The sequence below is a fragment of the Orbicella faveolata genome, unplaced genomic scaffold, assembly GCF_042242905.1.
Source record: "Orbicella faveolata isolate gen_17 unplaced genomic scaffold, um_ofav_v1 contig_14, whole genome shotgun sequence".
Classification (NCBI taxonomy): Eukaryota; Metazoa; Cnidaria; class Anthozoa; order Scleractinia; family Merulinidae; genus Orbicella; species Orbicella faveolata.
In genome coordinates, this window is record NW_028301541.1 from 6,697,806 (window position 1) to 6,722,719 (window position 24,914).

General features: G+C 40.3%; 1 protein-coding gene across 2 annotated transcripts in view; it reads left to right on the forward strand.

Annotated features, from left to right (window-relative positions):
- The window catches only part of LOC110048050 (uncharacterized), a 66,476-nt gene that overhangs the window by 7,956 nt on the left and 33,606 nt on the right, over positions 1 to 24,914 (forward strand). The window contains exons 7-32 of one of the 2 annotated variants that reach the window (XM_089287413.1): positions 1,201 to 1,344; positions 1,658 to 1,799; positions 2,675 to 2,908; positions 3,348 to 3,436; positions 3,514 to 3,751; positions 4,823 to 5,011; positions 5,564 to 5,740; positions 6,039 to 6,275; positions 7,401 to 7,489; positions 7,848 to 8,085; positions 9,227 to 9,415; positions 9,865 to 10,041; positions 10,872 to 11,108; positions 11,692 to 11,780; positions 12,552 to 12,789; positions 13,693 to 13,881; positions 14,650 to 14,826; positions 15,507 to 15,774; positions 16,156 to 16,337; positions 17,291 to 17,478; positions 18,139 to 18,310; positions 19,045 to 19,232; positions 20,318 to 20,582; positions 21,215 to 21,403; positions 22,104 to 22,146; positions 23,049 to 23,218. In XM_089287413.1, coding sequence (XP_089143539.1) covers positions 1,201 to 1,344; positions 1,658 to 1,799; positions 2,675 to 2,908; positions 3,348 to 3,436; positions 3,514 to 3,751; positions 4,823 to 5,011; positions 5,564 to 5,740; positions 6,039 to 6,275; positions 7,401 to 7,489; positions 7,848 to 8,085; positions 9,227 to 9,415; positions 9,865 to 10,041; positions 10,872 to 11,108; positions 11,692 to 11,780; positions 12,552 to 12,789; positions 13,693 to 13,881; positions 14,650 to 14,826; positions 15,507 to 15,774; positions 16,156 to 16,337; positions 17,291 to 17,478; positions 18,139 to 18,310; positions 19,045 to 19,232; positions 20,318 to 20,582; positions 21,215 to 21,403; positions 22,104 to 22,141 — 4,563 coding nt within the window. In that variant the 3' untranslated portion in view covers positions 22,142 to 22,146; positions 23,049 to 23,218. Of the gene's footprint in view, positions 1 to 1,200; positions 1,345 to 1,657; positions 1,800 to 2,674; positions 2,909 to 3,347; positions 3,437 to 3,513; positions 3,752 to 4,822; positions 5,012 to 5,563; positions 5,741 to 6,038; positions 6,276 to 7,400; positions 7,490 to 7,847; positions 8,086 to 9,226; positions 9,416 to 9,864; positions 10,042 to 10,871; positions 11,109 to 11,691; positions 11,781 to 12,551; positions 12,790 to 13,692; positions 13,882 to 14,649; positions 14,827 to 15,506; positions 15,775 to 16,155; positions 16,338 to 17,290; positions 17,479 to 18,138; positions 18,311 to 19,044; positions 19,233 to 20,317; positions 20,583 to 21,214; positions 21,404 to 22,103; positions 22,149 to 23,048; positions 23,219 to 24,914 lie in introns of those variants that run through there. The other variant, XM_089287414.1, reaches the window with a different exon arrangement.

The following is a 24,914-nucleotide window of genomic DNA, read 5'->3' on the forward strand; positions in this document are numbered from 1 at the left end:
ATATTTTTGAAAAAATATGAAAAGCTGTAAATTTGCTGTTGTATCTGCAATCTCACAAACCATATTTTCAAATCGGGGGAGTTTGGTCGCCATGATTTCAGCGAGTCAAACACATGCCAGCAACTATGTCCCCATTTGGTTACGCTATCTCGATTGTTTATAGTTTAAAAATGAATTATTTTGGATTAAAAGTCTTATTATCTTACCTTAAAAGCTCTCATTCCTTTTTCTTGGGTTGAATTTCGCCTAAAAAGCACCAAAATCGCATCGGTTTTAAATTGTTTTGAAGACAATATGAAACCACACTTGATTTGACACTTGTGCGAGACTTGGCGCTTGTTGCCCCGCAGCCGCGTTTTTGGCGCGAAAATTTGCACTTGGCAGAGATCCGGGGGGGGGGGTACTCCCAGAAAAATTGGGTGGAGTTGTGCGGCCCGGTTCCCAAAACCCTTACCCTTTTTATGACCAAAATCTGCGATATTCCCTAGCCTATTTATGACCTGACCAAAAAATCGAAACCCTATTTATGACCTGACCATTAAATCAAAACCCTGTTTCAGACCTGCGTTATAATTAGTTCCCTAGTTCAGACCAAAGTTAAATTACCGTAAAGATAGTTTGTGAAGGGCTTTTTTTGTTTTTCTTTTCGATAATGATGAAAAAGTGGCTTCTTCTTAAAATCATTAACCCATATTAAGGCTAGAGTGTAAAAACCATACCCTATTTATGACCAAAATGGCCAAAACCAGCTAAAATCGATACCCTATTTATGACCAAAACGGCTGAAAAACCATACCCTTTGGGGCCGCACATACCTATATAGCCCATATAAGGGAGTATTCCCCCCCCCCCCCGGGGAAGAGATATCGACACCTCGTGTGTTTGTAAATATTTGATTAATACACGGTTAGCAAGAATTGGCATTCTTCAATTTCCTGCGAAAAAGGTGCATTTTCTAACTCAATTCCTCTTCGTATTTAATACATTTTCATGAGTTTATTTGAGAAAAGCCAGTAGAGTTTGTGAGATAACAGGAAGGTGTTGATTGTAGCTTTTGTTTGACTACACGGTGGTTCACAACACGGAAAGCAGTGTGCAGTGCGAGCCATTGACAGTAATTTATCAAAGAGGGTGCTATTGTATTTCATCAAATCAGCGCTTTTCATTCATTAAAAATGCAGTTGTCATCTTGTTTTTAAGGTCTCATTTTACCGTCCGGTGCAAGTCACCGCTTTGGCGACACAAGGAAGAGCTAATTATAATCAATGGGTTAAAAGTTACACTCTAACCTTCAGCGAAGACGGCAAAAAGTACTCTCCCTACAGCGTCGGCGGACAACAAAAGGTTTGAAGAAAATGCCTTAAATTACTTAGAAGATCTATAAGACTTGCAACAGTTTTAATTTATATCTGTCAGTTTATGTTGCGAAGGAACGTCCTGCACAGACGCTCGTTTGGCTCGTCACGTTAGGGAGGAATGCGTGACGAGTTTGGCTCGTCACATTGAGGAGGAATGCGTGACGAGTCAAAGGTGAACAATGCGAGCTGAAAAACGCATTTAGCACGTGAATCATGACCCTTCTAGAATTCATTTTTAAAGCAAACTGTTTTAGTTTTAGTTTTCAAGGGAAAAGATTCATGTTCTTTCACCTTTGTAGGTATTCGCCGGAAATAGAGACAAAAACTCTGTGGTTAAACATAACATTTCACCCAGCATTGAGGCTCGTTTTCTTCGCCTCCATCCCAAGACATGGCAAGGGCATATCGCAATGAGAATGGAGCTGTATGGATGCCTGAAGGGTAAGTCAGGTTTATTTTATGAAACTTGTGCCCATTTAACAGCAACAAGCAACAATTTATGATCACCTTGAGTCTCTATATGTACTGTTGCCAAGACGACTAATAATTCAGTATTTATTTCTGACATTTATGATTGTGTTCTTATCTTTTGTACTTAACCATGCTTGACGTGGACTGCTTCTAGTCAAGGAAGAAAATTGTCCTAGTGTGACCAAAATTGAATGAAAAATAATTCGTGAAAAAAATCATTATAATTGGCTATTTTCGTATTCTCGGTATTGGACTGGAACTAGCTTGCAGTGGAGTCTGATGCGGGGGAATACATTAATAGGAGAAAAATTTAATTTGCATTTGAAAAGACTCCCCGCATTGGTCTCAGTTGCAAGCCAGTTCCAGTTCAATGCCGAGAATACGAAAATGGTCTTGAACATAACTTGAGTAACTGATTCCGTCAAAATGAGCGTTCAAAATGAGCATTCAAACTGAAGCCGCAATTTCTTGAAGTTGATGTGAGATAAACTTGTTTGTCAAATGTAAATCTATGAGTAACTCAGCATGTTTCCTCAAAGGGAGTCAAAACCGCATCCTTGATGTTCACGATTTTATTTCTCTATAAACTCCTTAGTATCAATTTCGATCGTGAAGATATACCAAACACTCAAGAATTAAAAGAGTTTTACGACATTTCCAAACATCTCGAAGCTCGTCAAAAATGCTCCGCTCCGCGTCGTATGTTCAGCTCTCTTTTCTTTGTTTGGAATGTGGTAATACATGGTCTCTGGTTTTTGATATATCAAAAACATTTACTTAATTTACTGATGATACGGCAAAAGAGTCAGCTTACTCTGCAGTTAACTGAGATGAATCCTTTGCAGTTTGCAAGGTTGACGTGGGTATATTAATGGACGAGTCTGGCAGCGTCCATAATAAAGAATTTGAGAAAGAGAAGAACTTTGTCAAGGCCTTGGCTGGTCATTTCCAGTTCGGTCCCAGTGCCGCGCAGTTTGGCGTCGTCACCTACAGCACAGGATCACAGCTGGATATCGCTCTCAATCGATACCGCGATCTTGCTTCCTTTCAACGCGGAGTCAGTGCAATACGATATCACGGTATAACAGTGTTAAAGGAACTATTTGTACTTAAAGAGGCCCACCTCTACAATTGTAACTTTGTAATTTCAACCCTTTTCTTGATAATGGCAAAAGGAGTCAAGTGCGCATTGTGTATGACCGACACTACATTAGAAAAGAAAACTAATTGATAAGGAAGTAAATGTGAGTAGTCTGTTACCAGAAACTTGATTCTATTTTGTTTCCTTCCTTATTTTTCTTCCTCCTTTTTCAACTTTAACTCTTGGATTTCTAGGTTATAATCTAATAATTTCCTGAAAAACGAAAATCACCAAATAGTTATGAGATGTTCTGAGATGTGACCCTAAGTTCTCCAAATCAGCATTAAGAGAAAAATATGAATACTAGCAAGGAGAATTTTAACACTACTTAACTTCGATCTTTTAATTAAAAGATCTAAGTGTCTTATGGTTTGTAGGTGGATGGACCCATACTGGAACCGCATTGAAGCTGGCTTACTCTCAACTGTTTAGTTCTGGCAAAGGTGCACGTGCAAATGTTGCCAAGGTAACACCTTCATTCTAGTGTTTGTAACTGCTTTAAATCAGATGTAATAGTTATACTTATTTCTTTTTCAACTCCAGGTATTAGTTATTATCACAGACGGAGAAAGCACAGGAGGAATGAAGACTTTGATGGACCCGATCAAGAGGCTGAAAGAATCTAGAGTGAACATCATTTCTATTGGCGTGGGTCATAAAACAAACAAACACGAATTGAACTTCATGGCTTCCTCCCCTGCTAACACGCACGTGTTCTCAGTCAATAATATGGATCAGTTAAGGGCTCTGATTGGCTCTATCACTTCATCGTCGTGTTCGAGTAAGTTTTGTTAAGACTTGTAGAAGAGTGTATTTTTATTGCTCGCTTACTTGCTTAATTGCTTGCTTGCTTGATTGATTGATTGATTGTTGGTTGATTGATTGATTGATTGATTAATAATAATAACTGACTAATTGATTGACTGATTATTAATTTGTGTGTTTGGTTGGTTGGTTAGTTGGTCTACTGACTGACTGATTAATTAATTGATTGACCGACTGATTAATTGCAGACTGACTCACTGATTGATTGATTGATTGATTGATTGATTGATTGATTGATTGATTGATTGCCAGTGACTGAATAAACCAAAAAACAAAATGGCGTCCATATGCAGGAACTGTGTCACGTGAAAAAATCCAAGAATGCCATTGGTTGAACCGTTGCGTAAACGCAGACGAACGCGGAAAAGTTGAACTGAGTTTAACTTTTTGAAAGAAGTTCGCGATCTCTACATGCGTCTACGTACGGTTAACAGTAGAAATCCACCTTAATGGTTAATTTATATTCCTTACGGTTAACAGAAACCTTAGAAATTAATAGACCAATTTCGATATATTAAAATTTAGCCTAAAACAATAGACCTCAGCTCGAGGCTCCGGGGAATAAATTAACCCCACAGACTCTGTAGTTATTCCCCGGAGCCTCGTACTGAGTTCTATTGTTTTAGGCTGAATTTTAATATATCGAAATTGGTCTATTACCATTGTTTTAAAAAGTTGAAACTTTATTTTGATTACCGTATTATGAGAATATTAAGTCTCCCAGCTTTTCAACATATAATTCATGGTAGGCCACCCATGTAGTCGCCCTGCGGTTTGCTTTTATTTACTACTGTTTGTAGTTAGCATTTCTGTGGCGAAGAGGAAGCCGGCGACCATATGTGTCCTACCATAAAGTTCTTGCCGTCTTTTCCATGTACTACCAAGCCACTAGACAAGACACAAAAAGTTCTTGACAAGTGATCTTCGGACTTTCACTTTCGCGGCTATTTTTTTTTTACGGAGAACACTCTTTAGATTGCTCTACGGCTAACGGTTTAACCCATTGAGACACTCTTTTATTTCACAGCGTATAATTGCCGTTATGTGACTTGTGACTATAACCAGTGGAGTTCATGGTCAGCTTCATGCGGAGTCGCAATGAAACGTACCCGGGGATTGTCCAAGGTCAACGAACATTTCATTAAACGGCAGGGAGGCTGCTCTGGACTCAAAGTCACGTGCGACGCACAGGAGACTGAAACTAAAACGACAAACTGTGAGTTCATTTTAGCATTTTTGCCCTTATTCGAGTGGCTCGAGGTAACATAAAACAAGTTTTTCAACATCACCTTCTCATTTTCTACCCAGCAACGAACGTACTAAAACGTTGAAACTAATTCATGTTAAGCTAATAACACAGTTGATAAATACTGTACGTTGTATCAGATTAAGATAGTTGGTGGCTTAACACTTCCTGTTCCTTACTACTCCCAGCTCTCGCTCCTCTCTGTAAAATATTACTTAAAGTTACGAAGTTGTTTCTATTTCTTCTGGTTTCTGCCACCGTGGGAATCTTGCTTCCTTCCCCCTTATTCTTCTTCGCCCGAGTTTACACCGTCGTTAATTCCGAGTTTCTGCCCCCAACCCCGAGAAAAAGTATATGAAAGAGGCTTACCTTAACCACTCAATTGAAAATAAGAATTCCATTGTGGCAGCTCACTGACAATAATTTCTATGAACTGGACAGCGATGAGAACGAAACTATACTCTTAGCCCTTCACACTAAAACCGAATTAATACTCGACATTTGATTGGACGCACTTGGCAGGTCCTTGTGTCATTGTCACGTGTTCCTGGAACTCATGGGGCAGTTGGTCTTCTACCTGTGGAAAAATGACACGCCAGCGTACCAGCAAGGTCACGCAATCTATCATCAATCGACCCAACTGCAATGGACTGCAGTCAACGTGTCCCAAACCGGACGTACAATCTCTCTATGTCTCTTGTAAGTAACTAACGATCTATAATGATGCCTGGGTTTATAATTATGTGTTCCATGAACATGACTTTCATATCTTCCCTGCTAGTCTTCATCCAGTATCTCGAAGGTGGGATGTGATTGGTGCATTTCGATCCTCCAGTTGCTACAGTTAGGATTAACTATGTACCGACCTAAGTTTATAATCTATTCCAAAACACGCTCATTTTCAAAGTATGGCAAAGAATAAGTAGTCATTAAAATGTGAAAGAGCGAGTTTAGTTAAAAGCGTTTAAGCATGGCGTTTTGGTTTGATTGTTTACAGGTTGTAAGGGTGAACTGGGTATCTTAATGGACGAATCAGGTAGCATCAAAGATAAAGATTTCGAGGAAGAAAAACAATTCATCAAAGATCTGGCAAACGGCTTCACTAACTTTGGTCCGAACGGGATGCAGATGGCAGTAATATCTTACAGCACCAATGCTAATCTTGATATCAAGCTCAATCAGTACTCTAACAAGATGCAGTTCATAAACGCTGTACGAAAAATCAAACAGTTTAGTAAGTGGGTTGTTTGTAGTTGCTCCCTTTAAAGAGAAAGTCCATCTTCGCTACTGCCATACTGTACTCGATTCACAGGTAGACTAGCCCCACCCCCGAAGAATTACTCCCATATAAAAAGGACGGGGTTACTCATCGGAAATTTTGAAAAGAAACCCTGAGAGGTACCAGTATGTAGTCTCCTTCGCAGCCGTTATTAGGGTCGTCACGCAACTCTCCTCCCCACTAACGGCCGTTAGTGGGGAGGAGCGTTGCGTGACGACCCTAATAACGGCTGCGAAGGAGACTAACCAGTATGCTGTTTTGTCGGTGTGGCTTGAAGATTTTTCACCCCTAAGAGGTACCAATTCTAAAACAACACATAATCTCCTGTCATATTTTCTTCGGCTCAATACTCTAAAAAGTAACTCAGAAGCTCCCGCTGTGGACCTTTTGAGGCTGAACACCGTAAGAGGTATCAAAACCGCTTTTTTAGCCCCTAAGAGGTACGACGAGCACCCCCGTCGTCTCTATAAGGGAGTCTTCTCTGGGCTCCCACCACGCTTCTGTGTAATTAAGATGGTGGTTAGCTTCAACGTTTGGGGAGGTGCAGTGGCCTCATGGTTAGTGCGCTCGTCTCCGGATCGAGCGGTCCGGGTTCGAGCCCTGGCTGGGGACATTGTGTTGTGTTCTTGGGCAAGACACTTTACTCTCACAGTGCCTCTCTCCACCCAGGTGTATAAAGGGTACCGGCGAACTTAATGCTGGGGGTAACCCTGCGATGGACTAGCATCCCATCCAGGGGGGAGTAGAAATACTCCTAGTCACTTCATGCTACAGAAACCGGGATAACCTACGGTCTGATGGGCCACTTGGCTCGTATGCAGACTTTACCTTTACCTAGCTTCAACGTTAAGAGATGAATATAATGAGCCAGATTGGTCAGCGGGGCTGGTGCTCTTGCAAGAAACAGATAAAGAAATCTATTCACGAAACATTTTCTGATAGAAGTATTTGAAGCCCATTCATTAATCTCTCGCCATAAACCACCAAGCAATTTGAGATCCAACTAAAGTAAAAACAAAGGTTTAAACCAAAACTCAAATTAATCTTGAGGTATGAGGTCGGTTTGTTATTTTTCAACAGAGGGTTGGACTTACACCAATAAAGCTCTAATCGCCGCCAAGAATCAACTTTTCCAAAAAGCAAATGGAGCTCGACCTGGTGTTTCAAAGGTTTGTTACATAAAAGAACAGAAAATTATATCTAAGGCCACATGTATGTTCACACTTGGTGCCCTAGCACGGTGCCGAGCATGAATTTCGCTGGGAACTAATGTGAACACACCTTTTTTCCAAGTCCAGAATTCAGGCACAGTGGCCATGCCCGGATACAAGGTATCGACCTTGTACTAAATGGTACTTGGGTACTTAGAGTACCCAGTGTCTGAACGTAACACTACGCAAACGCAACCTAAACACAACCTGAACGCAACCTGAAGGCAACCTTGCGCGCGAAAAAATGTTCAGTAAAATCGTCACGCTAGTATTTGTAAAGTCAATGTTCAATTACTAATTTTTTTCCCCACCTCAGATTCTTGTCGTGTTAACGGATGGAGTTAGCACAGGAGGAGAAAAATCGCTTCGCGATCCTCTCGAGAACCTAAAACAAAGTTACGTCAATATATTCGCCATTGGAATCGGTAGAAATATCAACAAACGAGAGCTGGAGATGATGGCCACAGCACCTGTCAAAGAGCACGTGTTCTATGTAGCTACTATGCAGGAGCTGCAAACTCTGTTGACAAATATCGGCGAATCAGCTTGCAAGAGTAAGTGAATGCCGGACATACTCCCCCTTTGTATGGGTTATATAGGTATGTGCGGCCCCAAATTGTGTGGTTTTGCGGCCGTTTTGGTCATAAACAGGGTAGGGTTTTTCCACTCTAGTATTGGATTGGGCATGTTTCTTAGGAAAAATTATCGATAAGACCATCAACAAAAGCCCTTCATAAAAGTAAGAGCAACTGTGCCAGCCGCAACGGTCATAAATAGGGTATCGAATTTTTGGTCAGGTCATAAATAGGGTAGGGAAAATCACAGATTTTGGTCATAAATAGGGTAAGGGTTTTGGGAAGCGGGCCGCACACCCCACCCAATTTTTCGGGGAGCACCTCTGGGAAGTGCATATTGTAGTTGCATCCTCAGTAGGAAGGGGGTACATCAATTTTTACATGACCAGAGAAAAGTGAAGTTGACTTGGAAAAATAGATTTAAGCTTCGGTCTGGTGCACTCTAAAGACCTCTGGACACTTTGGATGAGTCATATTGTTTTTAGAGCAATGACAGGTTTAGTGTAAGCGTTTCCTACCCTGATGTAGTCATCTATATTAAAGAAATGCAAACTTAAATGATCGTTGGTGTGGTGCACGATAGAGGTGTGGAGAACTCAGAACCATGGGAATATATAACAACAGCTAACCAAATTTTGAAGAGTGCGTGATGGCTCAATGTTCTTTAATAAGGATTTTATTGGATGCTCGTCAATAATTTGCGAAAGTGCGTGTGCACCGGAATTCACTAAGTCTAACTTTTAAAGATCCATAATGCGGTTTTCAGATAAAAGCAAAAAGGCGATTTTTTCTTCAGTTGACTCAAGGTTATATACCTTTAGAGGTGTCTCGCGTCCAAGCGATTTAGCGCGCCTCTTTTTAAACTGTAGGTACCTAAACCCCCATATCAAATTAAAGCTTATAGAGCTGGCTATCAAACTATACCAAGAATTTGGAAATAAAATGAATCGTATCGTCGTATTTTATACCTTTTTGCTCTAAAGGTATACGGTAACCTGAAAAGACTGAATCAGTTGTTATTTATTGAGTGTGACATACCTGTTTTATTCTTGAATTGGTGTATTTCGTAAGACGTTATTCAAAATTTCTTTAATAAAAGTAATATCTTCTTCTTTTACAGAATACAAGTGTAGATACGTCACATGTGATTACAGCGTGTGGTCCTCGTGGTCGACCTCGTGCGGTCCTGGTATGAAGAGGAAGAGAACGCTGACCAAACAGAACGTGCACACCATAGAACAACAGGGGGGATGTTCGGGTCTTACGACAACATGTCAAAAGGAAAAAGTGGAAACTAAAAATTCGCTGTGTGAGTATTGCAAGAGGGACCCTTCCTGGTAAAAGCACAAAGTTACTATAATTTAAGAGGGGTTAGGAAACCTATTTTGCGATTTTCGCCAATTCTGTTGTGTGAGGTATGATTGCAACTTGAATAAGACAAAAAGACAAAGTGATGTTCTCAGCTAAATGATAAACATAAATTATTTCTGAATTGGTTGCGAGTGGGTCGTCGTGAAAGGAATTTAACCATAGTTTGTGATTTAACTCAGTACAGCTTGTTTACTCTTCCGCATATTTAACCAAGATTCGCACTCCTTCCTCATTTCGTTTTCCAATTGCCCTTTAAACCGTTGTTTGGCTTGTTTGGGACTTCTATTTCAAATGAATTCGTTACTTTATGCGTAAAATGATTTCTGCAATAGTGTGACCTAGCTAGCCACCCTAAATTAAGGAATATTGCATTGCGTTATTCATCAGGTCCATGCAAGTACGTGACATGTTCCTGGAACTCTTGGGGAGGATGGTCTGGAACATGTGGTCAGATGACTCGACAGCGCACGAGTAAAGTCACGCAACACGTTGTCAACAGACCAAAATGTAACGGCCTTCAGACAACCTGCCCTGCTCCACAGACGGAGTCGACTTTTATATCATGTGAGTTCTGCGTTTCCGTTGGCATTACATGGCATGCTATTCCGACACAGATGACATGCGTACATACTATGGTTGCCCACAGAGACATGTACCATTGTTGTATTGAAAATCGCTTCTTCCTAGCTCCATTTAGGTACCTCAGCTACAAAACTCAACGTCCTTAACCAAAACTATATTTCTCAACACTGGCTCTTTGACATCAGATTCAACTGAACTGAGTTGGTTATTTACGACCAACGTTTCCCCTCTAATCACTTACCACTTAACATCCAATTAATCTAGATCACGTGATTTTTTCTAAGAAGTCCTCTTTTCCCCATTATATAATATTGCAGTCTTACTTCCATTAATGGGCAGGTACCCTTAGAAGTAGAATCGGGTCCATTTAATTATGGAAGGTTTTGTTTGAGTTTTTGGTAGATGTTTTTCTCTAACTAGTTTTACCTAAGAAATCCTTGCACATTGTTATTCCTGGTTATAACGTAAGTAATCTTTACCCTCTTAAGTCTTTACTCAAAGCTTTCTGCACACTGAACAAACTACTATCCTGGTCAAAAGTCTTGGGACACTTTGCACTTTTGCCAGCATATGGTCTTTCTGTCTTCTTTCCCCTCCCCACCCCCAAAGCAACGTTGATGTTGATTCATCCATAGCAGACCCACTATTCCAACATTACTTTGGCAGGAAGGGAAGAGGGGGCACCTCAAAATAATGCCTCAACAGTTAGCATTTTGTGAAGTATCCCAAGAACGTTTGGTCATGATTGTAGAATTTACGGTATAAATCGATCTTAGTAACCTTACACGTTCCTGAAACTTTCTGATTTTCAGGTTGTAAAGTTGAACTCGGAGTAATCATGGATGAGTCTGGCAGTATAGATAGCGATGACTTTGATCGAGAAAAGAATTTCGTCGCGGCCCTTGCAGATGGCTTTTCTAACTTTGGCCCCAACGGAGTTCAAATGGCGGTGATTACATACGCCACTGCCGCTGACCTTGACATCAAACTGAGTGAGCATTCCACCAAGTCTTCTTTCATGGCCGCTGTTAAGAAGATCAGGCAAAGAGGTAAGTGTAAAACTATTCCAAAATACTTGTTTTTCGTGAGAGACGTTCGTTTGTTTGTGCTACTGGCTATACTCAGAAAGGATAAAGAAAATTGGTCATGTGCTTCCAGCAGTGTTGCACCCATTACATTTTGACGGACGTTCGAAAGTCAAGTGTTTCGAATCCTATTGCTAAAACTCGAAACGTTTTTCCACGTGTCTTTGGTAAATTACCATTGAATAAATTCCTCATTTCTCTGTCATGTTTGAGTAAGGTAAAGTCTACATACGAGCCGATTGGCCCATCAGGCCGGTGTTTATCTCCGGTTTTCCGTGGCACGAAGCGACAAGGACTATTTCTACTCCCCCTGGATCGGAGATGCTACTAAGTCCATCGCAGGGCTACTCCCAGCATTAAATTCGTCCGTACCCATTTATATACCTGGGTGGAGAGAGGCACTGTGCGAGTAGTGTCTTGCCCAAGAACACGACACAATGACCTCAAAACTAAACATTCCCCTTCTAACTGTGTGAAAATAACAGTTTGCCATTATTCTTATAGGTTAAAACTATTTTTCTAACTAATATTGTCTTTGATTTTTAAGGTGGATGGACTTATACCGGTAGAGCTCTTAAGCTCGCTAAGACAGGACTATTCCAGACATCAAATGGAGCCAGACCAGGGGTAACAAAGGTGAGCACTAGATGAAAGACGTGTTCAGCATTGAAACTATAGGGAAACTTCCTTCAGCACTCAGTCCGGACAAATTCCTAACTAACCATAGCGCACTATGGAGATATATAGAAGAAACCAGGGACAGAGGATTGACTTCCACCGTGTTTACGGATTAGTTTTGTTAAGGATCTAATGCTTAAAGTAATAGGTTGAGCTGAATCTTAAAAGCAAAGCTACAGAGTTGAAAGTGAGGCTTGAACCGCACGCGCTAAAGCCATTTTCAGATTTACTAAAAGGCCAAACTGACGACCACAAAATAATGGCTAATTCAGTAAAGAAGAAAATCGCCGATGAAGTTAGAAGTAATCAAAGACGAACCAAGATGGTTAAGGCTGGGGAGGATTAAAAACGATTGCATATTTCATATATCTGAATTTATCAAGTGTAAACAAAGTAACTCATGACCGTGGCGGTGTTTGGATATCTGATCTTAATTAGTATAGATTTTTACGATTTTATTTCTAAGTTTTCTCCTTAGTTTTGATTTCGAATGAGAAGATATATCAAACTTTCAAGACAGTGTTTGACTACATTTCCAAACATCTCGAAACTCTCTTCTCGGTGTTTGGAAATGTGATCAAACGCGGTCTTTCGTCTTTGATATATTACCCCAAAGACCATCTTCATGACTTGAGTGTTTACCAACATTGTTCTTATCATTTGTTTGTTTTAAACATGCATTAACACACCAGTAATAACTACTAATACCCTATCCTTGAATATTTACAGATGTTACTCATCGTAACAGACGGAGCCAGCACTGGTGGTATTAATTCTTTGCGCACTCCAGTATCAGATCTCAGAGCCATGAGCGTGAATATATTTTCGGTAGGAGTTGGGAGAAGTCTCATTCGGGCAGAGCTGGAATTCATGGCTTCAGAACCGAAAGATTCTCACTTATTCTTTGTCCGTAACATGGCAGAGTTACCAAAACTGCTGCACACTCTGGCAAATTCTTCTTGTCAAGGTAAGAATTAACAAGACTTGTTACTAAACGACTTAATGAGATGGCTAATGATACTATAAAACACCCAATAAAAATGTATTATGGCCGGCCATGAAAAGTTTCTACTGCTTTGCAAGCCTCATATGACCTCTTATTGATCAAGTTTGCTTGGGACCTTATTGGCAAAGCACCGAACTCGATCTTTTTGCACGGACTTCGTATTTCGCTTTAGTATAGGCTCCGTTGAGTGCAAAACCCAAACAACAGAGTTTGCCCAGCAGGCTTGATAAAATAGGGCAGACTTTCGACTAGGACGATAATTCTCCAGCTTAGTGAATAGATACAATTTCTTCATAGAAAGGCCGACATTGTACATTTGGCTGTATCTGGATAAAAATACAAACGTCAATTCAGTATGTTAGTAAGACTGAGGTATCAACAAACTCCATTCGGGATTATTTAGTAGAAACAACATAACCTATCTTTTTCACCTCACCACTTCATAACTTAGGCCTAGCTATCAGTTCCAGGTAAAAAGTGCGAGCAGAACTCAGTTTGTGACAGGTTTTAGTTAAAAACGAGCCCGTACAGCAGTCTTACTAAAACACACTGCGCACAAACGAATTCTACTTGTGTGGTTTTCAGATCTTTGAATCTCTTCTTTCGGCTCTAGCCTGAATTTAACCCGTCTCCGTGAGTGTGTGACTCGAAGAGATGGCTGAATTTTAGGCCAATTTTTTTTTTGTTCAAGAACAGGATTGATTTTGAAGGTTTTTCAGTTTAGTGAAAACGAGGAACGACCATTTTGATTGGTAACAGCAATATGCATTTTACAAAACTCAGGAAACAAATAAAAATAAACTAATCTCGACAGTCTCGAATTTGACTGATTAATACCATTTGTCTCGTTGTGTTTCTTTTAAGCTTTCAAATGTAAGTACGTGACATGTGACTACAGTGTGTGGTCCTCGTGGTCCAGCTCGTGCGGTACTGGCATGAAGAGAAAGAGAACGCTGACCAAAGAGAACGAGCACGTCATAGAACAGCAGGGTGGCTGTTCAGGCCTGAAGACATCATGTGACAAGGAAGAATTGGAAACTAAAGATATGGATTGTAAGTACAATTCAAAAATAGAGGCAAAACTAGTTCGATCTGAAGTTCTCAAACTTATTAATAATTCATCAAGTTAAAACAAAGAAAATTACAACGTGAAGGAGGTTTAGATACCTGATCTTAATAAGTTTAGATTTTGACGACTTTACTTCTCCGTTTACTCCTTAGTTTGTGTTTCTATTGAGAAGATATACCAAACACTCGAGACAGTGTTTCATTGGCTATCCAAACACCTCGGATTTTGTCAAAATTACTCCGCCGCCCGGCGTAGTTTCAACTCTCTTCTCAGTGTTTGGATAACGCGATGAAACACTGTCTCTCGTTTTTGTTATATTACTTCAAGTGTCATGCACTATCTTTAATTTTCGATGCGTTTAATTTACCTCCAGCCGATGACTCTTGCGTAAAAGTTCTATACTTACAAGGTTTAACTACGGGTTCTCTCTACTTACTTTCAAAAATTGGAAAGTTGAAAAAGCACGAAAAAGCATAGGAGTTACTAGAAGCTTTGGTCAGCAGCTGATCTGGTAATTTCTAGTGATAATAATAATGATAATGATAATAACAATGATAATGATAATGATAATGATAATAACAATAATGGCGCTTTACAATTCTTGTGATTAAGATTAAAACTAATTCTAATTAAAATTACAAAATCATTTAAGGAAAGACTATAATAATATAAAATAACCACCTAGTCCGATACCAGAAACTGCCATTGTAAGTGACACAGTACACACTAAGACTCGATTTTACCATCTCTAGGTCAATGCAAATACGTCACGTGCTCGTGGAATGATTGGAGCTCATGGTCGGCCACGTGCGGAACCAGTTCCAGGCAAAGAACGAGCAAAGCAACAGAACACGTTATTAATAAACCATCTTGCACTGGACTTCAGACGTCATGTCCGAAACCTCAACTTGACAAGAGAACAACTAATTGTAAGTAAGATTACTGGACAGGTTTTTTCTCAGCCGTAGTCCCGTGAAGATTCTTATTCTGGTACACTATTGCCTCACACTCGGCTATCGCCTCCTGTGCTACTTTTTTGTTCTTACCACATTTTGACGTGATGTGTGATCTTTTACTAAACAGACGCACGGCAACATGGAATCTACTTGTTTTATTTAACAAAGAAACAAAAAAGAATGTAAAAGACGTCATCTATGCGTCTGTCTTCCAATAGATCATAAGTCAGAACATCAAAATGCCAGAATAATTCAACTCATTATTTAAGAAATAGAAAAGATGTACCGTGTTTCTATCGAGTTTTAGTATAAATCTATTAGCGTTCTATCACGAATGCCGTTCTCTGATTCGCTGTGCTACTCACTATCTATTCTGTGATAGGTAGTGAGAGGCGTAGCAGTGTGCGGTTTTTACCAAAATGACGGCCGCTTCTTGGCGTTTCGAAGTGTCTGTGAAGAGGATTTAGATAAAGTATTGAACGACTAATAGATTTATACTAAAACAATTGAATTATTCGCTCTCGATAACAATGCGTGATAGAAATCTCGAGCTCAAAATCTAATTGTTTAATAGAAACACGATTTTTAACCAATCAGCGCGCGTATTTTCTTAGGGCTATTTTCTAAATAATTATAATTCATCGACCTGTAAGGTCCTTGCAAGAGTGTCAAGTGTACTTGGAAGCCATGGACGGACTGGTCAGCGACGTGCGGGTTGGCTGAGAGAACACGGTCTATCCAGACCACTCAAATTGTAGTACAGCAACCGGATTGTTCTGGTCTGCCACAGACCTGTACGCAACCACCGGAAAAGGAACAAAGGAATAAAATGTGTACATGTCAGACAGTACAATGCGAGTGGAGTGATTGGAGTGAGTGGTCAGCTACTTGTGGCAACGCCAAGCGAACCAGAACTATACAGTGAGTAAAACGTAGTCCTTTATCTTTTCTCTTTTCTTTAGGGGTGGGGAAAGAGGGGGAGGGAAGTCGCCCTTAAAGCGGAGGCACTTGAACCATGAAGACTGGACATTCTTTAGACACTTTTTTGGTGGCTATCGAATGAGGGAACTCCATATGAGCGAACGTAGTTAGCGTTTTCACATTGTAGAAACGCTCATCTTCTACATCTTAGACTTGTCAAGTGTTCATGGTTCGAGTTGTATCATATCCTTAATGCAAGTCTGGTTTCTGAAGCATACATCAGCTAGGAGTATACAGTTTACCCTTGAAGGGATATTTTTTTATTACATATAACCCTTAACATTTCAACACTTTTTTACTATCGTTCTTTTAATTTCTCAGAACAACACAGATAACGGTTCAAAAAGAGAACTGTGATGGATTACCGCAGTCCTGTCCTCAGCCTCCAGAAACTGAACAGAGAACAAAGGACTGCGCATGTCGCACTGTTAGCTGCAGATGGGAAGAATGGTCCTCGTGGTCAACAAGTTGTGGTGTTGGAACGCGCACACGTGATATCCTAGGTAATCGAGAGGTTAAGCATGACGTTTACTGCGAACGGCGAACGGCAAACGGCAAAAATGAAACTTTTGCCGTCTGTCTTCACCTGTTTGTACAGTAGAGTGAAAATATTTGTATTTGTGGTGAAAAGTAGGAGACATTTTTCTATTTTTGTGTGATTTATTTAGGGATTGAAAGAAAAGAATAAAAATTCCGAGGTTATCTTTGCCGTTTGTCGTCTGCCGTTAACGTCGTGCTTAAACTCTCTAATATCTGAAAAATAACCTCCACGCTATATACGAGCTTTCATTAGCAGGAAGCCCGATACTGCGTCTTTAACGGAGTTTAAAAGCAGAGAAGCGTGTGTATAAGAGAAAGAACTTGCAAACAGTTTGTCAGTGTTTTCATTGTGGTTTCACAGGTTGACGAAAGTTTCAATTACTCGAAAAAGCCGAAGAAACGTTTACCTTTAGTAACAAGAAAATGCTTTCTGTCCCTATCTAAATTAGCGCTTTCTGTCTTAATCAAATAATCAACATTAAGAGGCCTAATCAAATGAATTTCTCACAATTGAGAGTTGTAAGCTTCAAGGAGGAACAGAAACACTGGGTGCTGAAGTATCACAAAATCAATTCGTGTCAAATAGCATGAACCACCAAAGAGCTCAATTGGCCACTGTTTAAACGATCCTTACCACTTATACTTGTTCCAAAACGGGGAAGAAAAAGCAGACTAACAGATTGAGCCAAGTCGTGAAAATGATATAGCCACTAGAACCTTTTAAATTTATTACATCCTGTGCTGAACTGTTTATTTCTACAAAATATGAGTAGAGACAGAAAAGTAAGCTGTTTTCATCGTAAAGCGTGATGACTTGTATTTCATCAAATCTGCAATATACAAAGCAAAGGAACTTTCTTCAATCACTTGCTCAGGCATTTCAAAAGCAATTTTCTTTTTTGCTTTTCTTCCGTAGAAACTGTTTTAACAGTTAACAAGCCTAATTGTGCTGGCCTGCCTCAAGAGTGTACAGAACAGCCTGAGACAGAGTCACGTGAAGTGAAATGCACATGTCCTACTGTGGAATGCAAGTGGAACGCGTGGAGTGCATGGTCTGCCACTTGCGGTGCTGCTTCAAGAACAAGGACAATTAAAACGATTAAGGTGCGAATAGAGTTATCAGTGTCACTGGGAGAGAAAATCTAAAGAGAGCGCACCTGTTTAGGTCAGGTAGCATCTCTCGCAAGGTCTTACATCGGTGGCTCGATACCCCAATAGAACAAACAACAGAAACAATGCAAGTAGCCCCAAAACAATAACAGCTGCTACACTTTGATGAGAAAAAGAATTACAAGATTACGAAAACTGCTACACTTCCTCCTATTAAGCCACTGCAAACTATAGCTATTTCGAGCTATTTTTCGATTCATGGTCCGTTACTTGCAGTGCTGTCACGCGACTAACTGAAGGAGACGAAAGCAATTTTATAAAGTTCGAAATGAGTTGTTTGTCTGACTGAGAGACTATAACATCAGAGAAGGCTCCTTTTTGACCTCATGCGATGTTTCTCGAATTGTTTTTAGCTACGTGAGAGCAAACGCTTTTTCTTGGCGATCTCAAGACTGGGTTATAAAGACAGTGACATTTGAAATATCGTTGTTATGCATAAAAATACCTTAAGATTGATCAAAGAAAGCCTCACTGCTAGCTTACTAGCCTTGCAAATTCAAAATGATGCCACGAAGCATCCAAACGTCCTACAATTCAATAAAGTCCAGGAGGAAGTAACTAAAAGAGATATCTTTCAAACTTTGACCTCCTTAGACAACGGTTCAAAAGTTGAAATGTGAAGGTCTGCCTCAGACTTGTCCTCAACCTCCAGAAACAGAACAACAAACAACAGACTGTAAATGTAAAACAGTGAACTGTGAATGGGCTTTGTGGTCCTCGTGGTCGACAACATGTGGAGCAGGAACTCGAACAAGACACATTGAAGGTGAGGCTATAATTTCTCAGTTTACGAACTTTTTAAAAACTGATTTGGTCAAAACAAATGTCACTTGCATTATTGTGGTTAAGCATTGTAATTTTTCGCCGCCCTTTTCCTTCTATTGGTTATAAGATGTGCGAGCCTTTGTCTCTTACAAATAACAGCAAAACTGAATTTACCTGTGAGCTGTCGATGTGTGTATGTTTCCGATTTCTTTTCCCTCATTAACGGAACTGATGAAAAATTTGAATAGATGTTTTAAATTAAGTAGCTGTAGCTGTATTTTTTAGCTGCCCTTCTCTTTCTATTGGCTTAATGTTTTTCGTTTCTCGCCAATTCATAGCTTGAAAAGACGGGCGAGCTCCAAGATACCGTCTCTTACAAATAAAAGCAAAACTCATTTTTCCCTTATCTTCAGCTGTAAAGTTACCTGTAATTTGTCATTGTCTGGGTATTTCTTTTCCATCATTTATTAAACTGATAAAAATTTGAATAGATGTTTTCCGGAGCCTATGTTTTAAAAAAGTAGCCCAAGCTGCAGGAGTTCTTCTTCTTTTGTAAATAAAGCGTTTCGATTTCTTTAGCCCAACTGGTCGTATCCGAAGAAAAACTGAAAAACATGCACACTAACTCCGTCCGCCAAATGAGAGATTCGTCTTTTGTTAGAGTTTCATCTCCTTCCAACGGGCACTTGTTCTTTATATAAGCGGTAACGTTGTGTCGTTTCCTAAACTTAACAGAGACAGCTGTGGAGGTGTTTAAGCCGGACTGCAGCGGTCTTCCACAAACATGCCCGCAGCCACCAGAATCCAATCATCGTGATGTTAAATGTGACTGTCAAACTGTCAACTGTAAAAAGGGCGAATGGGAGGCGTGGTCGGCCACGTGCGGACTGGCAACTCGAAAGAGAACAATAACTACAGAACAGGTTTGGAAAATATCTTATACACCATGTATACTCTTTTTAGTCTTTTTTGTCTATAATGGCGGTCCTTACATAAGTTTATTGTTTGTTTGTTGAATGTTTATAGAGGTCGATGGGCTAGCTAGTTCTCAGGCATGCCGACTAAATTGAAAGAAAGAAATATTTCAAATTAACATAACAGGATTAAAAATTTCATTTGGGATGAGGCAGATCAGTTGGCTCTTTACAAGCATGACCGAGGAGTTGAACGAGGGTCTACCGAGAAACAACTCCAGCTTAGTAGTCAGAGCGGACTTAAACCCGCGATCTCCGGATTTCAGGTCCGGCGCCCTGACCACTCGGCCATGTTCCCCTCTTCATGCACCCCTCCTCTTTCTGGTGTAAGAATATAGACAGGCTTCTTCCTCTCCTCCAATCTATATTATTACGCACAGGAAATTAAAATTTCATAACTGACGACTGATTGACCTAGAAATCAGCTATAAATCAGCTAGCTGATTGACCGGAATCAGCTATAAATTTATGTTTTGACGGCGCGATAGAAAGGCCTGGGCATATACTTTAGACCTCTCGGGACTATCTAGGCTTTTAGCAGAGGCTGACAAGCGCTTTTTCAAATGAACTTTTTCACCCTGAATGGCTTCTGGTAGTGTTATGAGAATATGCACTTTGGAAGTTGGAAAATTGAACAGTGTACCAGTCAGTCAGCTAGAGAGTTAGTCAGGCAGTCAGTCAGGCAGTCAGTCAGTCAGTCAATCAGGCAGTCAGGCAGTCAGGCAGTCAGGCAGTCAGGCAGTCAGGCAGTCAGGCAGTCAGGCAGTCAGGCAGTCAGGCAGTCAGGCAGTCAGGCAGTCAGGCAGTCAGTCAGGCAGGCAGTCAGTCAATCAATCAGGCAGTCAGGCAGTCAATCAGTCTGTCAGTCAAAATAAGTTAAAACAAGTTGCTGGATAAGTATTGTAAAATTCAGACGAGAAAGTAACTTGGACTGAAAAAAAAAAAATTATAACCCTCTACACCGCATGACCTAGAATTAATAACCCCGAGGGCTGTCTAGGATTAACAACTTTTCCCTTTGACATGTTTGTTAGATTGTGGTACAAAAGCCAAGCTGTGATGGCCTGAATCAATCGTGCCCGAGTGGGCCTGAGACACAGACTCGCAAATCCATGTGCACGTGCCAATCAGTAAACTGCACTTGGGGGGAATGGGGCAAGTGGTCTGGTGAATGTGGCGAAGTAAACAGAACAAGAAATATTGTGGAAACCCAGACATCTGTTCAGGCTGAGCGCTGTGATGGAATTCCTACAAAATGCACTCAGCAACCGGAAACCCAGAACAATAAACTTTCAGAATGTAAGTGACGTGAAATGTTGGAATTTATTGAAATAAATTAAGTTACGTACACGTTACGAGACGTTTCGATATCTTTCGATTGGTTTCCCGAACTTCTAAGCCAATCAAATTTCAAACAACTATACATCAATTTATGCCGGTTAACTCGGTCTTTGATTGGATAATCAGTGCGGAAAACCAACAGGAAGATGCCTAACAGAATCAATCATTCAACCGCATGGGACTGGTGCGACTTATATCACTCTAACAAAATAGCGCGCTGATTGGTTAAAAATCGTGTTTCTATAACTCGATAGAAACACAGAACTAGCACGAGCTGTTGACGTAATGATGGCGCGAGCAAAGAGAATTTACACTTTGATAATCAAGGTTAACAAGTTGTTTTCCTTCTTTTCGTCGCGGTGTTTTCTAAAAGAAATAGAAAACATGTTCTTCGTATTTCTATCGAGTTATAGAAACACTCGTGAAAGTTTGGAAGAACTCGAAAAAGCTGTGGAAACACTCGCCTGCGGCTCGTGTTCCCACAGCATTTCTCGTTCTCCCAAACTTCCACTCGTGTTTCTATAACTCGATAGAAACACGGTACATGTTTTCTATTTCTTACTTATAATTTGCATTTCTTGCGTCATAAGGTGAAGAGTGCTATACTGTGGAATGCAGTTACAATCCTTGGAGCTCCTGGTCAGCAACTTGTGGCGACGCGTTCAGGCGTCGTATCCAGGTCATCGAAGAAATTGAACTTTTGAGGCCAAGTTGTGACGGACTTCCCCTGGAGTGTACTGGGGACCAGATACAGGAGGAGAAAAGGAAAACTCCATTATGTAAGAATATGGGAGGGGAGGGGAATAGGGGTGGGTGTTTCGGTGGGAGTAGCTTTGGCAAAGCTGGCAACTGTGGGAAACAGACTGGATACAAAAATGGGTCACGTGATTTAACGTTGCTTAGCCATCACCCAGTCCTCTTTTCAGTGTGTGAGAACCTTCTTCCGAACGAATCCTTAGTTTGAAAGTTCAGCTGCCAAGAAAAACGTAACCTTGACTCTGTCATTTGTAAATAGTCATGCCAGTCAGAAAACTACAATTAAGTGAAACACTGATTTGGATTATAACATGAGTGATAAACGAGGAATTTGGAATCCCTGATTATGGTATGGCTCTGGCCTAATGACAACATATCTTTAACTAATAGTCTAAACGATGCTTTTATTAATGCCAGGTTATGATGACTTTCATCTTAGAACTGGTTTCGGATCGTGCTTTACTCTTTTCTTATGCAAATTCTATAAATAATTTCTGTCGACTCCGTGCATAAGAATGATATTTAATAAATTATTCTCTGTTCTTATTTGCTTCACAACTGCTTGTTGATTAGTATCAGAATTGTTGCAACAATCGACTATCAGACAGAATGACTTGGGCTACATATCAAGAATGTTTCACATTCTCAGTGTAAATTAAGTTGCATAACAATTCTACAACTCGACTCTGGTTCACGAAGTAATGATTGTTTCTTCTAACTTAGGTCCGACTACAAAGCCTCCTCCAACACCGACAACTTAAATGAGGTAAGTCCCACTTTACCCATTCTCTACCCCAGAGCGTCGCTTTCTGGACTGAGCATCAGTCATGCGCAAAAAAGAATAGCTCTGGGCTTACCAAGAAGAATTCGATCGGGGGGGGGGGGGGGTACAACCATATCAAAAGGACGGGGTGCGAAATGTACCCTTTATGGGAGTGCCCCGTAAGTTCGATGTGAAAAATGGCTAAATTAAATTATCACTTAGTTATTTATCAACTTGAAGTTGATAACTTCGATAAACAAACCCTGTGGCAAGTAAGTGAAGCTGAGGTTAGGAGCCCAATGTTAGAGTATTTCGTTAAGGAGAAATTTGTACGCTAGACACACTTCCAAATTCAACATTGATTCGATTTGTTGTTTATCTTATAATTATATTTTTAATTTAACATTATTTCTGTTCTTCGGAGCCTTTTTTGCCCGGGGGACTCCCATTTGAAAAGGTCGGAGATGCTCCTCGTATCACTAAGGGGTATAAATCAAGTATTCTGGTCTTTCTTGGGGTGTCGATGACGAAACGCCACAATTTTTAGCTGTCAAAGTATTTGTTAGGGTGCAATCGAAAAATGATAACAAGAGAAACGCTCTTATTTCCGTTTTTAGACTTTTCAACCGCGAGTTCCGCCAGTCTCTCAAATCCGGTCTTATAGCACGGGCTCCTTTCCTAAACAGTGGCTGGTAATCAAGCCTAGTCCGTCTTAAGTGGTATCTTTTAGAGGTCAAATAAAGCTCAAGCAACGCCCTGATTGGTCTCCTTGAGGGGTTCAATTCAAATTTTCCGACGAGGGGCGCCCTGACCTTTTCATATGGGAGTCGCCCCCGGGCTTTTTTGTTTCACTTTGTTACTTCTTTGTGCGCCTTTATAATTAGTTCTTCATTATTGTTTTGTAGGTCGCTAACTTGCTTGAGAGCGATCAGCATTCGGGCCTGTTCTGGGGAACATGATGCAATGTAACTAGGCGTGCAAACATGCATGTTGACTTGTGCTTATGAATCACATCATATATAAACACTGTGTAACAGTGACAACGGTTAAAATAAAGATGTGCTAGTGAAAATAACTGTGGTTGCTCGTAAAATTGACTTGAAAAACTGAATATGACGTACCGACAGCTTCGTTCCCAGTGCTTTTCTCTTAGAGATTAAGGAAAAACCCTGGAAACGAGGTTGACGTACCGGGAAAATTTTATTACACGACTAACTGCTCTCTTGTTTCTACAAACAAAGTAGAAATGGCATGGATTTATCTGTCTTGTATAAGCCTTTTCTTACTATCCAGGGGAATTTTGCTTCGCGGTCTTAGTAGAGTACGAGTAGTCTATCTTTCGCTCGGTAACTCTTAGTCGAGCGTGACCCGATAAAAAGTGTGTGATAAAAATGGCCGCGCGAAAATCTGAGGACGAGAAAGGCGCTTCTCGTCCTAAGGTTAATTGATTGATTGATTGATTGATTGCCTGAACAGACGTTTCGAAACGAATAACTGCGCCTAGGTCGCACTTATTGTCAGGGTTATGGTTTTTGATAGAGCGGTCTTCTTTTGTAAACCAATCGAAAGTAATCACTTGGACCAATCACAAGCGACACAGATATCCAGTGAACCAATCAAAACTCGACGCAAATAGCAGACAGCATGTAGTTGGCATGAAGCGCTTGAAAAAGTGCGCTTTTGTTTAAATTCTGACAGGTTTACTTACAGTGCTTCCCGTTAAAGTGCCTATCTCTAAACGTGAATATCTCTAAAACAAAAAAAGATATTCCAAAAAGGAAAACGCTATTCTTCTTTAATTTGAAAAGCCTTTCAAATAAGCGGCAATTATTTTTACTTCATAGGCACTTTAAGGTAATTCCTCTGAAATAAAAGTTACAATAGATTTTTGTTCAAACTTTGTCCACTTAATATTTGTCATATGATAACTTCGATTTTGAAATAAAAAAGGTGGGTGCCCATGCTCATTAAGGAGCAGTGAGGCATTGAAAATGCCCCATTTTGGCATTATTTAATGCTTATCATAAGAACGCATTCCCAGTAATTGTAACATCTTTGTGAGGCCGGACTCATAAGAACACGCATTAAACTACAGTCAATACAATGTGTCGGACACAAATAAACGTTTTAAGTTTGATTCAGACAGAAAGCTAAATCCTTGATTAAAACTTTGAACCAAATTTCTTGACGTGGTTACCGACTGCAAAATAGAATAGGCCACAGTGTATCTGCTATTTTTCTTATTTATTCAATTTTTAGCAATAGAAATTAAATCAGTCTTTTCTCACGCAAAGCTTATGATTAGTTGATTACAATGACTGGAAAAAAAATTGGGGTGCCCGTGCTCGTTGGTGAGCTAGAGCCATTTTTCAGCTGACAGAGTTCAATATCAAGGCAAATCCGTCCTGTTTTCAATGTGCGCGTGCACGAGCGCGCGCTAATGACGCCATAAATTATGCGCAGTAAGGATGCGCAATGCAAATGTAAGGAATGACCTTAAACCGTGAACGCCAATGAAAACTTCTGGAATGTTTATTGTTTCGCGACCAATCAGATGAGAGACGAAACTGCAAAAGGTCACCGTAACAAACCGCGACAGCCTCACGAAACAACGAGCTGGCTTTTTCTTCCACGACAGATCTTCGATTTTACCGTTTTCAAATACTGAAATTGTTCTTTTTGTATTTCAGTGCTTATGTATAACAAATATGAACGATATTTTACTGAAAAGCGACCAAAAGCGCTGATCAGCCACGGCTAAACAGACCCAT